General features: G+C 37.7%; 1 protein-coding gene across 2 annotated transcripts in view; it reads right to left on the bottom strand.

Annotated features, from left to right (window-relative positions):
* glra3 (glycine receptor, alpha 3) overlaps positions 1–19449 on the bottom strand; it is a 64978-nt gene that overhangs the window by 13142 nt on the left and 32387 nt on the right. For both annotated transcript variants that reach the window (XM_082163254.1, XM_082163255.1), the window contains exons 2-6: positions 16757–16884; positions 15746–15813; positions 9092–9315; positions 7729–7811; positions 3920–4057 (exon numbers count right to left, since the gene is read on the bottom strand). In XM_082163254.1, the coding sequence (XP_082019380.1) occupies positions 3920–4057; positions 7729–7811; positions 9092–9315; positions 15746–15813; positions 16757–16884 (641 nt within the window). The remainder of the gene's footprint in view (positions 1–3919; positions 4058–7728; positions 7812–9091; positions 9316–15745; positions 15814–16756; positions 16885–19449) is intronic.

The following is a 19449-nucleotide window of genomic DNA, read 5'->3' as shown; positions in this document are numbered from 1 at the left end:
AATAACTCCATAGGGAAAGCATGCTTGCAAACAAATGTCTACAGGCATAAAAGGGGCACTGATTATTACTCAGTATGCTTATCTCACAGACACCAGTCTTATTTTACCACGTATAATACCAGCATGTACAGAAAGTGTTTATTTTCACAATGTGGCATCTGTGGATTGTCAGTGACTTGAAAGATGCCATAGATTAATTATTGATTCCTAAAAATGCAACACAGGCAATTGGACACTAAGTGGTTTTCAACCAATCAGAGGCGCCTGCAGCGGATATGTTAAGAGATCAATATATTGTATACAGGTCGGTTTGAACTCTCTTATCACACTTTCCAAATGCTTAAATTTGTAAAAATCATTGCAGTAATACTACAATTTATGGATTTTGGGGTATTACAAGTAGAATTTAGTAGGATTTTGGCTCAGTTTGGCTTGTACAATCAAATTGAATAGATCAATTTTACTATTTGAATGCATTTTTAGAGTGCACTCTTTCCTAATACTGGTAGAGGGCTATTTATTGTATATTTGTATATGTCTCAGGGTATCCTTGTTATGATGCTCTACCAACCAAGGAGCGCTCAAAAAGAGGTCTTGAAAAAGGTGAAAGACCCCTGATGTAAAATATTGTGGTGCACTATTAAAGCCAGAGGCTAAATCACTGCACTGTGAGAGAAAGTCACGATTTTGTCAGCTCTGATTACATTACTTAATTAGTCTGCTCTGATAGGACATTTTGACAACATTTCAGCACCCTGCTGAAGATACAGCAGCATTAAATGAACACAACAGCTGAGTTGAGTTTACCATGCCTTCTTTGCTGGAAGCCTTCTTGTAGCCTACCTTCTTGGTACAGTTCTTGTTTGCAGACTTAATCGCAGTTGTATTAAAAAAGATAAACAAAGCATTGTAAAATAACTGCCAGAGAGAGAGAGAGAGAGAGAGAGAGAGAGAGAGAGAGAGAGAGAGAGAGAGAGAGAGAGAGAGAGAGAGAGAAAGAGAACAAGAAAATATAAAATGGGTTTAAGCATTATGAAATATAACAGAACAAAGTAAAAATCCAATCCGACCTCGGTAGATGGTAATAGCTTTTGGACTTTATGCTCATGATGTAAGTAAAAATTAAACAACGTGAATGACATACATGTTTATAATAAAAATTATTTTGATGTTAATAGCTCTAAATTGCACAAAACATATGCATTACACAGTCCTATTTTTTACAATATTTCCTGCAGAGGATTTAAAAAAAAAAATATATATATATATATATATATATATATATATATATATATATATCTGACCATTTTGGGGTATATTGATCTCTGGCGAGTGATTTTTCTTCTCTACTTTTTCTAAACATACTTTTGCAGTGTGGAATATGCATAGAGGAAGTGTTATTCATAAATTGAATATATATACACTCACCTAAAGGATTATTAGGAGCACCATACTAATACTGTGTTTGACCCCCTTTCGCCTTCAGAACTGCCATAATTCTACGTGGCATTGATTCAACAAGGTGCTGAAAGCATTCTTTAGAAATGTTGGCCCATATTGATAGGATAGCATCTTGCAGTTGATGGAGATTTGTGGGATGCACATCCAGGGCACGAAGCTCCCGTTCCACCACATCCCAAAGATGCTCTATTGGGTTGAGATCTGGTGACTGTGGGGGCCATTTTAGTACAGTGAACTCATTGTCATGTTCAAGAAACCAATTTGAAATGACTCGAGCTTTGTGACATGGTGCATTATCCTGCTGGAAGTAGCCATCAGAGGATGGGTACATGGTGGTCATAAAGGGATGGACATGGTCAGAAACAATGCTCAGGTAGGCCGTGGCATTTAAACGATGCCCAATTGGCACTAAGGGGCCTAAAGTGTGCCAAGAAAACATCCCCCACACCATTACACCACCACCACCAGCCTGCACAGTGGTAACAAGGCATGATGGATCCATGTTCTCATTCTGTTTACGCCAAATTCTGACTCTACCATCTGAATGTCTCAACAGAAATCGAGACTCATCAGACCAGGCAACATTTTTCCAGTCTTCAACTGTCCAATTTTGGTGAGCTCGTGCAAATTGTAGCCTCTTTTTCCTATTTGTAGTGGAGATGAGTGGTACCCGGTGGGGTCTTCTGCTGTTGTAGCCCATCCGCCTCAAGGTTGTGCGTGTTGTGGCTTCACAAATGCTTTGCTGCATACCTCGGTTGTAACGAGTGGTTATTTCAGTCAAAGTTGCTCTTCTATCAGCTTGAATCAATCGGCCCATTCTCCTCTGACCTCTAGCATCAACAAGGCATTTTCACCCACAGGACTGCCGCATACTGGATGTTTTTCCCTTTTCACACCATTCTTTGTAAGATTGTGAAATACTCAGACCGGCCCGTCTGGCACCAACAACCATGCCACGCTCAAAATTGCTTAAATCACATTTCTTTCCCATTCTGACATTCAGTTTGGAGTTCAGGAGATTGTCTTGACCAGGACCACACCCCTAAATGCATTGAAGCAACTGCCATGTGATTGGTTGATTAGATAATTGCATTAATGAGAAATTGAACAGGTGTTCCTTTTATTTGGACACTCAACTGTCAACTCAATCAATACCAATATGCATTTGTGAGCAAATATTGATTTAATTACTGAGTTCGAAATTTGAACGGAGTCCAGGGAATAATATGACTGACATGTAGCTCCCTATAGACCTTATGTAGCTCCGCTCCTTTTCAGCGCTGTGTTCGTTTTGTTCTGTATTCCGCTTTGTATTTCCACAGCAGGAAGGTAAGATCTTATGGATTTATGAATGAACCCCTCATTTAAAAATCTTCCCGGTCGACTGACATTGACAACTGCTTCAGACATTACAAGGCATGGCAACTTTCGTCAATAACTCTACAATAAGTAGGCTAAATCCCCTTGACCAGCTAATTACTCTTCATCAGCGATGCCTTATAAATATATATTTGTATACAGAGCTAACACAAAAACGGAAGTTAAAACACAAAATTATCAAGATGTCTGCATGCTTGTTTCTCTGGTGCATGAGGTCTATAGAAGCAGTGCCCTGAACACAACTGCCAAGAGATTTCCTGTCGGAAAAAAAGACCTTTGAATTTCAGTGTTCTTACCCTCCGATTCTATATTTCTTTTCTTTTTTCCCCTGCGGTTTTCCATTTCTCTTGCCTCTCAAGTCTTTTAAGGGGTGATCTCTCTCTCATTTTGTCCTCACACAAAATTGTTTGAGGCAACCTGACCTTGACCCACCAGCATCTGTCATTCATCCTGTTAGAAAGTCCCTCTGAGGCAAAACACACAGGGAGGCAAAAGGCCAGCACACACCTCTTCCCTCGGTATTGTGTGGTCTTCCGGTATACTACTAATATAACTGTAATATGTTTCAAACACAGGCAGAATTAAAAGTAAGAGTACTGAATAATTAATTCAATTACATCTGACAAGGCTAATGAGAGCTTGGTCTTTAAGGACATATTTGACAGGATGATGGGTACAATAGAGATACGTACAATTCTGCAATGCACTGACGATATACTGAGCTTACAAGCTTATCCTGATTTTGTCTATTTTTTAAAGATCTTTCCCAGAAATCCTTAGAAGTCTTTATAACATAGTGTTTTAACTAGTTTTGCTGTTATTTTGTTTGTTTTAAAGATAACTTTCTCTAAATTGCAGATTTGGGTTTGTTTCAAGGACACTAAGCCGAATGTGTTACATAAAATACTGGGCATTAACTTTGTTAACTGATACAATTAGCAAGTCTCAGGCAGTGAACTGCAAATCGAAAAAGTTATAAATTTTCCTGTTCAGCCTGTGTCATGTTAATACTGTATGTTGCTGAGCATTTGCAGTTGATCAGTTAAAATTTTGTTGTATGACATGTTTTGAAAATTACCTGTGTTGTAGTGCTTGGTGCAGTATCTTAAATCAGACTCATCCTTGAGGATGAACTGTGGGAGGGTCAGTCCGTCGGCCACCTGCACAGGTCCCTTCTCTTGCCACTCAAAGATCAGGTCATTCATTGTGTAGCCAACTAGGAGAAATACCAAGAGATAACTTTTAGCACATTTTAGCCACATGGACCTTAAATGCAACTTCTAAAACACAACAAATAAATATTCTTACATTTGATAATTAAGTTCTATGATTATTGTTGGGACAAAATTATCAGTGCCCTAGTTGCCTAGTTCTGGCCTTTTGGTGAATTTTGCCGTTTTGAAACAAAATAACTTGCAGCGGAACTCAGCTTCGCACTAGGGAATCTGTGTCTCAGGTATTCTAAGGACTAGAGAGAGCAACCTCTTATTCACAAAATAAGATTACAAACACAGACATTAAGTGCAGCTTAGCCTTGCAGTTTCCAAAAGTGATGGTTTAAAGGAATGTGTTACTATACAGAATACTTGTGTTCTGGAATGTGAAAGTGAAGGCTTTATATATCTGGCTTCAGTTCATAATTCAAAAGTATATAATTGGGCCTGAGTACATAAATATTACAGTCAAAACGTAAGTTTTGTTTTCAAACATTGCTAATTAATAATAAATGTTTCTTGAGCACTGAATCAGCATTTTCAAAAGATCATGTGACACTGAAGACTGCGGAATTTTTTTTTTTTTTTTTGGGTTGTTTTTTTTCTGTTGTACTGCCTCACTATGCATGCACTATTCAAACTTATACTACAAAACAGCATAGAATAGTGCTTAAAATAGGAGAGAGACCTGGGATAGGGGTAGTAGAGCGCCTCGCTGGTTCAAGTGCGGTTCTCTGATAAGTCGGGTGTGTACGGCGTGGGCTGTGGCCGACAACAGCCTCTAATAAACACCCTTTGTTATTTGAAAACGTCTCGTCCTTGCCCGTGAACGCTACAACATTATTATTTTTTCCTATTATGGAAGTCAGTGGGGTCCATCAACTGTCTGGTTACTGACATTCTTCAAAATATCTTCCTTTCTGTTCAGCAGATTTGAAACAACTTGAGGGTGAGTAAATGATGACAAATTTTTCATTTTTTAAGTGAACTATTCCTTCAAGTATGCAAATTGGGATGCACCTGTTTGCATATACCTAGAAATCAATGAGAAGTGCAGTAAAAAGGTTTTTTTTTGTGTGTGTGAGTGTGTGTGTGTGGGCTTAAAGGGTTGGTTGTCTTAAAGGGTTGGTTCACCCAATGAAATTTCTGTCATTATAATTACTCACCCTCATATTGTTCCAAACCCTTAAGAACTTCGGTCATCTTCGGAACACAAATTAAGATTTTTTTTGATGAAATCTGGTTTGGAACGACATGAAGGTGAGTAATTACAGTTTTTCTCAGTCGCTTTGGTGCATTTTTCACATCACTATTTACATTTGCACAACAGTTAGTTCAACCTCCACAACATTTAGTCATTTGTGCACATCATAGTAGCAGTTTCTCATTCCTTCCAACAAATTGCAAATGCTTTTGGACATGAATCAATTGCTTTCATACAACTCTCTGCTGTTCTATAACATTATCATTTGCTTATGTCATGTCAGTCAAAATTAACTATACTTGTGAATGCTGAATAGTCATTCCATATAAAACTAATAGTCCTCATTTCATTGCTTGAGTCATTACATACAAAAATGTTGAACTAGTTGTCAAAATCTGTCAAGCAAATTTAAAAAAAAAAAAAAAAAAAATGTCTCCTAAATTGAACAATACCAGACAGAGAGGAACGTCTGTATGTGCATGAATGATTACAGTACTATGTATGTTGTGTATGTTCAGTTCCAATATGTACTGCAATATTGTTTGCCAGTTGTGCACAGCTCTACCCAAAGGGAGTTTATCTTTGTTGTAAATAAGGGTGTATTTTTTCTTTTGCACAATGCTGTGAACAAATAAGAATTTCAAAGAGCATATGCAACTTTACTGTATTTTTCAAATGGCTGTGCAAATAGTATATAGTGCTGTCTTGAGCATTTTCAGGCAGTGTCACCAAGATCTGACTTTTTTGCATTGGAAAACATTTACAGAGTAAACTGTCATAATGAAAACATGACAAAGCCATTTGACTATCTTGTTCATATACAATGGTGTCAAGACTTTTCATCTTGATGACACTGACACTTTCATTGACATGAATACTAGCTTTTGAGGAACGAGCTATCCATTTTGAGCAAGTGACACGCTTTTGCAGGTTATCAAGTAGGTTTTGCAGTTTGTACTAATTGTTTTGAGAACTGCATTAACTGTTGTGCAAATGTAAATAGTGATGTGAGAAATGCACCAAAGCGACTGAGAAAAACTGTAATGACAGAAATTTCATTTTTGGGTGAACCATCCCTTTAAAGTGGCTTTGGTTGCAGTACAGAAGACAGGGAGGATGAATCAGACGAAAGGGCCGTTAAAGAGCCGGCCATGCAGCCGAATCAAATATTAAACCTGTAAACTAATTTTTATCCATGAAAACAAACAAAAAAAACAAACAACCCTAAGCTCTGGCTGAATTCTTGTTATTCCGTTACTAAAACAAAATGGGAAAAAAGTTTCTTGTTTCTCTTTATTTATTTTTACATCGAAAATCAAATAATCAGAGGGATACACGAACCACTGTGGAACTGATCTGATTTTTAATACAAATTTGCTGACTTAGAAATATATATTTGAACTATAGCCATACAGTCATAAAGCATGCTAACTACAGTACATACTGAAAAGGTGCAAGGCTTCATTAAGAAAATAAATCATATCACAAAGCATTAAGTAATTCACCAGCACAATATCCTCAGGGCTGCAACTGCAATGAACAATGTATGGTGTGATGTTTCTTGATATAGCTCTAGTGTCACTTTTGCTTCTCTTGGTGGTTCCACTTTACTGGAGGGAAGGTGAATCTGCTCATTATTCTATTCTATTCTATTCTATTCTATTCTATTCTATTCTATTCTATTCTATTCTATTCTATTCTATTCTATTCTATTCTATTCCATTCTATTGAACGAGCAAGCTATTTCTAACAGAGACAGTCTTTGTGTCAGAAACGGTCTCCTCATTTAACATTGTTGCGCATCGTCAAGAGCCTTTCAATGAGCAACTCTCATAGCAACATGAACAGGGCCACTCTAAAATATGCAGTTGTGAAGACAGATTCCCCATGACATGGGGCCTTTCTTTAAAAGCCTCAAACCCAGCTCAGAGCACTCATCATGGGAGGGATCGAGGGAGATGTGGCATGTTTTCAAGTCGACAGAAAGCTCTTGGAATGAATTACCAAACACTTTGACCACTAGCTTCACTAATCTTTAACCAGGCACACAGTACTCAGACTGTAGAGATAGATAGATAGATAGATAGATAGATAGATAGATAGATAGATAGATAGATAGATAGATAGATAGATAGATAGATAGATAGATAGATAGATAGATAGATAGATAGAGAGTCCTTAAGTTACTGTCTATGATGGTATATCTATGTTATGATTTTAAGGCAACAGGCCAGATGTCTTCAGGGTCCTTCCCACATACAATGACATAATTTAGCACGATCATGCCAGGTAAACGCTAAAGCCTGACATGCTTCACATCAAATCTACTATTAACCTCATCCTGGCTACCGGCTGAAGTTACATTATCAAATGAGAAACACAGTTTGCTTTCCACACAAATCTGAACGAGGGGTGGGGGGAGTTACATAACAAGCTCTTGATGAGAGGAGGTCATACGAGATTACTCACAACTCTCCAGCTGCATTATGCACGTCTGCACATCCATGGGGAAATTCTTCAGATCCATTGGACAAGAGAGTGTCAGTGTCAATCTAAAAATTGAATGGAAAAAAGAATCGATTTTATAAATCATACACACGCCTTTTGTTTTAATAAACAGTAGAAAACATGGTAAGAAAATGCAAATGCAATTCAATGTACATTTTCTGAATGTTTGTGAAAATCCACAGCTCAGACAAAGAAGGGAATCAAAGAGGAGGGCTTTGAGCATCCGAAGCTGCTTAAGTGGTGGAATTTCTGAACGGGGCTAAAGCAGAGGAGAGACGAGTCTGACAGCCGCAGATTGGCCATGTTTTAATTACACTCTTTCTCCCTCAGGGCACCACGTGAATTTCAGTCAGAGTGAATCCTCTGTCGTCTCACATCTGCTCAGCTTTCCGTCATATCTTCTCAAAAGCCTGACATAATTTACCACTCACTATTAACTCCAGCACTACCCATCAACCCTCATGCTGCCACAATAATGTTGTTTTCTTATAGCTTCACTGCAGTGATTGATGTTGAATGACATTGTTTATCCTGTCATTTGGGGTTAGTTACATTTTAGGGTTCAAAGGGAATTTATATAAAATGACACAAGTCTGTGTCAGCTGAGAAATCTCATTACTATAGATTGTAGACTGATATTTTCAGAAGATAGTGCAGCCGGGTGGGAGGGGGGGATTTTTGAAATTGAGATTTATACAAAGCTGAATAAATAAGCTTCCCATTGACGTATGGTTTGTTATGATAGGAAAATATTTGGCCGAAATACAACTATTAGAACATTTGGAATCTGAGGGTGCAAAAAAATCGAAACATTGAGAAAATTGCCTTTAAAGTTGTCCATTTATGTTTGCGATTGTGCTGCATTCACTCACAAAAATAAATGTTTTATATATTTATGGTAGGAAATATCTTCATGGAACATGATGTTTACTTAATATCCTAATGATTTTTGGCATAAAAGTAAAATTGATCATTTTGACCCATACACTGTATTGTTGGCGACTGCCACAAATATACCCATGTGACTTGTGACTGGTTTTGTGATCCAGGGTCACATATGATAATTGTAACCATGTTGAATAAGTGTGTATGAGACTGAATTGAAGACCATCAATATTGATCAATATCAGAAACCTATTCCATCAGCTGAAATATAATGAATCTTACTGATAATACAGCTCTATAGGGACAAAGCACATGCTGGAATTTGAAATGGTTTAATGCAGTGTTTAATTATATTTCAGTAATTTGGGACATTTCATTTATTGATTTTAAATGCTTTCCATGACCCATGTTAATTCTGACTGGTGCCGAAGAGTCTCACCTGATTGAATAGAGGACATTTCCATTTTTGAATATTCTCAAGAGCTTGTTGTCAGTGGTGACCTCGTGGAAGTGCGCTCCCTTCTCGTTGGCAAAGAACAGATCAGGCTTCCAAATGGAGTCTAACATAGAGGGATCCAGGTCCAGGGAGTCATCTGGGTACTCGCTGTAAGCTAACCGAGGGTCGTTCCACTGCTGCCGTAGGAATATGTTCACTCTGTAATCCTAAGAGACGAGTAAGTGCTTAACATCAGTCAATGCAAATAGCACAGAAGAGTTGAAACAGGCCTCTCTGCTGGTTTTAAATCAGACATAATGGGTACTTTCATGTACAAGCATGCACAGCTGCTGGAAGTTAGGAATGGAAATGAGCGTCATTACTTAAAAATTACGGTACAGTAAAACACTGTGTGAGACTTACACATTCAATGCACTGCTATTTACATTTTCACAATTACATGTGTGACATCACTCTTCTGAAAATCATGAGTAAAAACCTTTAAGGGTAAAACAAGTACCGCAGACTACATGGGCTACAAGTTTGAAAACCACCACGTTAGATAAATAATTAATGATTTTGTACTGTGATAAGGTGTGTAATATCATCAGTTTGATGTTATGACAGGCCATGGAGTTTAGCCAACTGTTACATTGCCAACAGTTAGATTAGATAAAATATCTTAGCAGTTTAGCAAAGGTTATGCCTCCAAGAGGTTACTTCTCCAATCCAATCACTGGGCATGTCAAAACTCAAACATTAATCAGATCTGTTCTGTCCTGCTGTATATGGTGTGAAATGTGACAGACAAGGAAGCAAAATGTTTTTTTGTTTTTTTTAAGATGCTGTCATGCTTTGTTGAATATGTAAAAATCTGTTAAAATATATTAAAACTATATGTGTGCATGTCTGAGAAACAGGATCTTTTTTCTCTTTGTCAATTTGACGAAGAGACATATCACAGACATGCTATTACATTTGTCTTGAGACACAGCCCACAGCCCATATTAAATTAAAGTTCTGAGGGGAAAATGTTATGCAGTTTTATATATGCCATAATTTTCATGATATTTGCCTAGAGGCCTGGCGGAATTGCATGAGTAATGAAGAAAAAAACCTTAATGAACCTCAACAATAAGCTTGCAGACAGAGTTACAATAATTTGAAACTAATAAAAGCTGAAAGGAAATGTTAAAAACGCATCCAAGTAGAGAGTGAAACTTGTGCTTTTTGACAACAATGGTTATTTTGTTCCGAATTTTAAGAATATACTATGGTCAGACTTAATTTGCCTGAAAGCGATAAGACAAGCAGTCACTAATAATGAATGGAAGATGACGGCACGTGGGTGATATAATTTGTTAGGCAGCAAGGCGGATAGAGAATTGGGCGGTGTTCATATCTTATCTCTGTATTTCTAAAAAAACTCGAAGAACTTCATTAGAAGGTCCGTACGTCTGAGTGCATGAGTGGTGGGATATTGAAAGGAGGTTCTGCTCATAGTTCCACATGGGAAATAGGTGCAACACAGTTAACTGTGTCAGATCCGCAACTTGTCAGCAGTCATGCAAACGTCTCAAGGCTGAGGATGGAGCGTGGTGATTACCACAAACAGGAAAGCATCAGTGTTCTGCTCCACTTCCCAAAACATCTAATTGTAGTGGTTTGTTGACAGAAACATAGCTGATACTCACAGATTACAGATCTGGCCAGAATTGGCCAACATCAGCTGATGAAGCATGCCTTACTTTCATTATAGATGTCACACCACTTCTTTGTCAATCTCTTGCCCACTTTGTCATCAACTTAGCGGCTAATTCTGTCCTCTGTACTTTTCTTTACGGTTTGTGTGGAGGAGCTTAATTGAACCCGTGCAGCGCATCTGCGAAAGCTCAACCCGCTGCAGGCCTTCAGTGGCTCCATGGCAATCTCCACACATCTGCTCTATGATTGCCTACTCAAGCGGGACTCAATGGCATTGAGGGGGGAATCTGCGCCCGTGCCAACAAGCCAGCAATTTATCACATCTCCCTATTTCTGCGGCTTCTGTAACAGTCAGATAGTCCTGTCAATACATTCACTGCTTTGGTGGTGACTATTGAAACACTCAACCTGCATGTTGTCAGCATAACTGTTGGCAACTCTAAGCCTGCATGTTGTAAGCATATGCCAAAAGGAGCAAAGGCAAAAAATAAAAATGTGGCACTTACAAACAAAAATCAAGTTTCACATCAGTCCAGACGTGCAAAACATCTTCACGATGTGGGGATGTAATTGAAAACCTTATTTTGGTTAACCATCTTAACTCCACTAAATGAAGCTGTCGATAATCTTGAGATTATTGTTCTTATCAGCTGGTAAACAGAACTGGGCTCATCAGATCAGCACATGGACAGGCAGATGTGCCCGGATTCTGAAAAAATAAAGGGTAATCTATCTGTATGGAGACATGTTCAACAACAACCCCTTAATATGTTGTTTTTTTAAAGCAGTGGATCATCTGAGAATCCCTTAGATGTTTAGATGCTCTTGTCCTTTAATTTTCTTTCATTTTAGCGAACAATTTAAGTGGCATATGAAGAAATATAAATGGTGTCACTTGTCATTATGAATATCAGATGTCTGGGAACTGAGGATTGTCCAGAATAATGTTCTGTTATGGCAGTGTCTTTGTTCCTGGATGTTAGGATTATCCCATGGCCCTAATGCTGAGGGAAGGCGATCTCCAAGGGCCAGATGGTATGGGCAGTGAATCTAAGAAGGGTTAATCCATATGTAACATATGGGGAAGCATATCTAGAGAGAATTCCTTTCCATGACATTTCACCCTCTTCTTCACCCTCTCCTAGTAAATCTTATAGACAAGGACAACTAATATGAAGGATGTTGTTTATTACTGCACATTGAAAATCTCCGGAAGAAATGTAATATACCAGAAAGTTTTACATTTACATTTATGCATTTGGCAGACGCTTTTATCCAAAGCGACTTACATTGCATTATCCTATACATTTATACATAGGTATGTGCAATCCCCTGGGATCGAACCCACAACCTTGCGTTGTTAACGCAATGCTCTTACCACTGAGCTACAGGAATTTGTGGACTGATTTTTTTTTTTTAAGATGAAAAAGAAGAATAATCTTTAGAAATCTAGTGTTTTATCACCTGTATCGTTTGGAGGATTTGTTTCAGAACTCTGCTCTTTTCTCCTTTAGTTCGGTTAATTTAGGCACATATGAACATGGAAATCATGTTTGGATTGGCACCAAAAAAAAAAAAATCGATCTGAAATCGCCTGAATTAGGTGGTCTCGGCCCACTTGAAAACGAACTCTGGAGTGGTTCGCTTGTGGTGAGAAAGCAATCCGACCCAACGGAACAAAGACAAAGTGAAAATTTGAAACTGAAATCTGGTCGGACAAACATATTTAATGACTGTTACAAAAATAGCCACAATAAGTCCACGGAGCTATTGTCTATCCATCCTAATGGAGTGGAATTAGCCTGGTTAAAACCAGACCATTCTCAATAGTAACTGAGTTATGGTCTGGCAAAACTTCATTAATAACTCATTTCCAAAGGGGCGTCACCAACGGACGTCGCTCAAATGCCTCTGGGCACAATTGGATAGACCTAAAACCAATCAGAGCGATCGTCATCGTGTAAAGCCATATGCTGCGTCCCAATTCGCCTAAGTTACACTACGCCATAAAAGTATGTACTCTTTTTGTGAAGGAAAGGTATTTACTTTTGAATGTGTAGCAAAAAAGTAGGCACGCTTTGGGACATACTACTTCGTCATCTTTATCGGACGGATCTGTCGCGTGCATCCTGTCACTTAAACTGCCCTGTCAATCATCTTGTCACAGTTAAAATCCTCTATTAAATCAAATTTAATTTCCTACCGTTTCAGAGAGAAATGTAGTAGCACGTTCATCTGCCAGTGGGTCTTTCATGGAGACTGTCCTCATGTGTTTGCAATTTGAATATAATAATGCATTTAAAAGTTGAACGGACGTCGCTCAAATGCCTCTGGGTTAAAACCAATCAGAGCGATCGTCATCGTGTAAAGCCCGCCCTAACGTTTCTGATTGGTGCCGCGATTTCGACGGATTAGAAATGGCCTTGAATGAGCCCTTTGCCAGACTACTTCCAGAGCAAATCTAAATTTGCCGGAAGTTGTCTGGGTTTTCCCAGGCTAGAGTGGAATCTGTATGAGAAAAAATGTGCTGTATGAGTTACATTTTGAGGTGTAAAATGTACCCCCCCCCCCCCCCCCCCCTTTCAAAAAAAAAAAAAAGTGTCATGCCACTGAGCTCAGTTGTACCTTAGATCACATAGAACAGTTTGTTGATTTGAGTAAAAGGCAACAGTCTTGTACCCGGCTTGAAGGAAGGAATATTTATGAAGAGAAGTCCATTCTGAGTGAGGGAAAGGCTTTGGCAAAAGCACATTCTCTTCAGACATAATTATTTCAGAGTGAGTGTGCCATCTCACAGTGTATAACTTATTCAGAGCAAGCAGAGGGATGAAGGTGACAAGGCACTCTCAGTATATGTGTGTGTGTGATGAGCATGAGCACTCACAGACAGGAATGTTGGGACACTTTTGTAAGATAAAAGCACATTTCCTTGTTCCTGTGTGTAGATCTGTGTTGTAATGGGGTGAAATGCCAAATGTGGCTGTCTGAAGAGTATGACATGACCAAATATTCAAAAAGACAAATAATAATAATAAATAAATAAAGCGCAACATACACAGAGTTCCACACCTGGAGCCTGTTTCTATTCAACCATGGTGGCATATAATGTACAAACAAGATCCCTCCAGGGATGAACTGCTCAAGTAAGTACAATAACTCCTTTCTGCTACTCATTTGCTGATTCCCTGGAGGATTAAAGATATGGCAACCTGTATACAAGCAATCCAGACCCAAGTGCATCTAAAGGGTTGGATGCTTTCTTCTGCATGAACAGCTGTTTGAATTGTTGTCTCTTCTCTACTCCTGATGTGATTCACCCCAGTGGTTGCTGTTAACCCACACTGCTGTCTCCAACTCAACTTGTGAACCACTGGAGGTAACCTGATCGCTCACTCGCTCGCTCACTTACTCTGTCTGTCATGCTGATACTGCTCTCCACTGCTTCGTAATATATGAAAAACATTTGTCTGCCAAAGGTAGGTTAATTCAGGTTGTGAAATTTCATGGTGCTCAAAAACGATTTAAGGAATTAAAAGGGTCCTTGATTATGATTTCACTTTTTTAACTTTAGTTAGTGTGTAATGTTGCTGTCTGAGTATAAACAAATCTGCAAAGTTACGACGCTCAAAGTTCAGTGCAAAGGGAGATATTTTATTTTACAACAAACGGCTGGAAGGGACTACAACGCGTGACATCACGAAACCCAAAGTTCAGTAGCCCTGCCCACTGATTCGAGCATGAAAAGTAGTAGTAGGTAAATAGCAGACGTGATGCTAACAATGGATCGTGCAACTAAGTGATAAAGATGCCTTCGAAGACGGCAAAATGTTGTGCAGTGCCAGGTTGTGGAAAAACACAACATTAGATTTGCAGACAGCCTAAAAAAAACAAAAAAAAAACAATGCTGTACCTTCTATATTGGATCCGACAGGAACGGCGCAACACACTTAAGTGAGTAAAGTTTTTTTTCTTACAGATCGTTTGATATGTATAGGTTATGTGTACATGTCTAAACAAAATCTCCAGTGACTTCTGATATGTAATGATTCATGTAGGCATACAGTCAAGATGTTTTTGTCTCAAAATCGTTTTTTTTGTCAGTAAATCAAACTTCACATTGTTTCTCTTAGTAGGATGAAAATAACTTATTTAATCTGTGATTATTTTATATATAGAAAGCGATCAAAGAGCGCTTCCTTTTACAATTGCTGGAGCTGTCAATCAAACAGCGTGATGGACTCTTGCCAAAACTGCCGTTATAATTATGAAATCTCTTATTTACATTGTGTTTGCACTGTTAGTTATGATGAAAGCATTCGTTATTATGCAGAAATTGAGTTACAATGACGAGATCACTGCATTCATGCGCTCAACATGTCTGTGATCGACTACAATGCTCATCCGCTGCAACCTTTCATACCACGATCTAAATATGATGCTATAGATCTAAATATAACGCTATAATCAACAATTTTCACGATTAGTAAACCTTGAGAACTGTAATAGTAATAATGTGCTAAAAGTTTTCAAGAGAGTTCCACATGTAACGGCCACTGGTGTCGCTAATAACAAGGGTTTCTGAATTCTACATTTAGCCACTTTAAGGGGAGGATTTTAAGAGCTGAAACAAAAGACAAAGGGTTACTTCCTAGGAGCCTGGTGATGGAAGCAAGTTTGTGTCCCCTCTGACGTTCAGCCACTGGACATTTCCTGACAGTGTCCTACAGTCTTTCTCACAATCTGGATTTAGATGTAATACAACATGAACGCAAGCAGGAAACGTTTCCTCCATACAAAACACACTCTTTTAGTGACTATTAGTGCATTAATTACACCCTGTAGAAACAATCATCACAGTGCTAAATAATTGCTCTGATTTATAATGTGTAAACACCAGCATGGGGCATTTGTGCATGAAAACTCATGCATGATCGCTGGATAGTGAATACATACCATAGTTGTCTCTGCAATGGAGCCGAAACTGTTAATGAATATGTTGCATGATACATTCACAGGCGGACCTGTAAAAAAGTAAAGTGAAATCAGTCATGATACACCATAACCTATACAAAGACTTTTAAAAGTGTCATTGGTTAACCAAGGTTGTTATACATGCAAGTATTTAATACTTCAATTAATATAACTGTTTATACTTGTTTTTTTTCAATTTCTTATTAAATGGTATTATCCAGCTTTATCTCTTTTGCATATTCTTTGCTCCAGAGAATAATTGTTAATTCAAGATGAAGAAAAACAAGAGAAGAAAACATTTGGTTCCACTTTATGTACTGACAATTAAATCATGTTATCATGTTTTACACATAATCATGTTTTTACGGGGTACTTATATTTAACAAATACCTGCATGTAATTACAGATGTGATTAATTTCTGTAATTACATCTATAATTACACAGTTGATATATTGATGTGTACAATGAACTCAGGGGATAAATTTACTTTATTATGCATCTGTGTGAAACACAGCGAAGTCAGGTTCCTGTCATTGAGCGTTGCCTCTCTTTTTTTTAATAGAACTTTTCAAAATCCCTTTACTTGACATTTATGAATTAGTGGCTTCTGTAAATGAGCTTCTGAGGGGAAGTCTTTTGCCAGTTTAATAATTTAATAAAGCTCAGGCTGATTTATGGTTTGAGATCGTTTGGGTTCATGGCCATTCTGTAACAGCATGGAAGAATGTATTCAGGGTCACAACAGAACCATCTAGAAGCAATAAGAAACCAGGAGCTGCTCAATATTATTACATAATCATTTCAGCATGAAACGGAATATAGTCACATCTGCTTCAGCTTTGTACCACATGAAAGATAAATCTCGTATAGACACCAATGATCATTATAACTAATGGTTTTAAAGATATCAAATCAGAAACAAGAAATGGTGGCAAAAAAAAATACTAAAGCTACCAAAATGTATTCCTTTCAAGGAGAAAAAGAACAACTACCTTTAAAGTTGGGCCTTATTCTGGCATCATAACCTGAGATTCTTCCCATGAGCTTGTCAAGGAAGACAGAGGGTGACATGGATTCCGCTTTTCTTCGAGGGTTTTCTTGTTCTTTTGATGTTACCAAACTTAAGAGAGAGAGAGAGAGAGAGAGAGAGAGAGAGAGAGAGAGAGAGAGAGAGAGAGAGAGAGAGAGAGAGAGAGAGAGAGAGAGAGAGAGATTTTAGCAGATTAGCCACGACAGTCAACAAGGCTACAAATTTAAGGGGCTATACTAATGTCATCTGACATCAAATACTCAGGTTTTGCATTTGGGGCATTAGATAAGGCTGTATAATAAGCAGCTTTTATTCACTTCAAAATAAATACAAAAAAACACAGATAAATATATTTGCATTCAAATTGGAACATATATAACAAATTTACCATCTTGAACAATGGATTTAGCAATGTATACAGATGTCTGTGGATAAGATTTGTTATTGCACTGCATTAATGCCACCACTATAATACCCAGCTGAAAAAAGAGATATTATAAGAGTAATATGTTGCATTACAATAATAATAGCATTCAGCTTCATTTAATTTTGAAATACATGGCATATGCTTATCTGAGACTTATTGCGTATGATCATACATGGCTAACATGCAACATAAACAGCTGGTGTACAAGTAATGCTGCCAAACTCCCTAGACAGAACTCTGTATTGTGATGCACAATGGAAAATTGTGCTGCCATATTTCCTTTTCAAAGAGAATAATTTTGTCAGGCATTCTTTCTCTTGATACTGATCAGGGGTAAAAGGAAGTTCTATTGGCAGCTGCAGATAAGTGATAATTTATGTCTTGATTATTACCCCAGTGTTGAAAGGTGCTATTCTTAGTGATTGGCTTTAATATGTGTATGCTGGATTTTTTGCAGTTGCACCTCTCTGTTCCTCAAAGAGAAGTTCACATACGGCAAGCAGTGATAGGCTGTGGTTAGAAGTAAGGAAACCTACAAATGCTTGCCAGTGAATCTCATTTTGAAGTGTGGGAAGGACATGTTATTGATCGATTTGGCTTAATGAAAACACAAGGTATATTTTCAGGAATTTGTGGACTTGACATTTCATTGATCTTTTTTTCCTAAATTAATCAGGGGAGAGATACTCACTGGGGAGCTGGGAAAAGATGTGGACAAATATCCATGAGGAACATCCATGCTTTTAAACATTAAACCCTATTGCATAAGCATAATGCACAGATTATGAAATCACAAATTAAATACTTTAAATTTTCTTTTTCATACTTGTCTTTTTCATACTTTTTACAAAATATATATTTTGTGAAAGTTACTGTAGTGGACACAATACATCTGGTGAGAGAAGCATGGGAGGCCCCTATTGTTCAAAATTTTCTAAATGTTGAATGTAATATGTTTATATCTTCAAGTATGCACTCCCTAAACTCTTTCCTGTCAAGCTTAAGCATATCCAGTCAGTTTTGCTGGTATAATTATCCAGGATAATTTAGTCATGCAAATCCCTTTGACACAATCATTATCAATTATCATATGGAAATGAGGACACTGGCGATCTGAAACATAGAGCACCACAGGCCACTTTTTGCAAAATATGAGGAAATCTGGAATTAAATGAGGAAATTCAACAATAATCTGTAGTATTGTAGTATAGTTGTAATGTAGAATACAGCAGAATGAAATACAGAAATAGCATCTGAAGGGAATATTAATCACAAAAATCAATCATTTGTCAACAGGCTGGCAAAAAATGAGTGTTAAAATAAATGTTAAAATTTTGAGTGAAAAATATAAGAAAAATGATGAAAAAATATTAATAACATTTATTAAAAAATTATATGTTAAATTTTTGAGTGAAAAATATAAAAAAAATTATGAAAAATATTAAAAACATTTATAAAAAAAAAAGTCAAATACAAATAGAAACTAATAAATAGAAAATAAATAAAACACAAGTAACATTCAGTGTGTGGTTGTTCACATAATGCCAGTGCAATGAACTGTGCACGAACCATGACCTGGCTTCATGTGTAATCTGTGACATGATTCATGTATTAAGCAATGTGACAAGATTATATCTTCAGAAATGCAGATTTTTTTGCTACTGAAGCACCTCGTTAAGTTTCTGATGAACATAGGTCAAAGGTCAGACAGTAAGATTAGGATTAAAAGCTTGTGACGCAAAATTACAGCATTACTGACACTCGCTGCTCCGTCCCGCAAAATCATCCTGTGAGGCAAACACACAAACACACACATTCACAACTCTGGCTGCTTTGCTCAGCACAGATCAGCTTTGCTCACCACTGTTGACACTGACATCCCTCTGAGCGTTCTGTTGCCATTTATTCTTCACCAGTTTCCTCTTTCTCATTTTTCTAAGGCTTTGCGTTCTGTTGTTTTAGTTTCAAAGCTCTGAGACTAAGCAAAACTAGATCAGTTTAGAGCAAAGCAGAAGTGACTTGAGAGGGCTTTAGTGTTTCTCCATATTTGGCTGGAGCAGCATAGAGGATGATGATTTTACTCTCTACCTTTATTCCAATGCCAAATGCAGAGAATAATCACCTTTGATATCTTTCCACATCTGGGACCAATGTACTGGTTTTTGTCACACAGTTGTCTGGTTTCACTCGTTTAGGGCGTAACCACAACCACGAGTATATTGAGGAAC

Source organism: Leuciscus leuciscus, assembly GCF_965113295.1.
Source record: "Leuciscus leuciscus genome assembly, chromosome: 3".
Classification (NCBI taxonomy): domain Eukaryota; kingdom Metazoa; phylum Chordata; class Actinopteri; order Cypriniformes; family Leuciscidae; genus Leuciscus; species Leuciscus leuciscus.
This window is presented reverse-complemented; position numbering and strand designations above follow the sequence as displayed.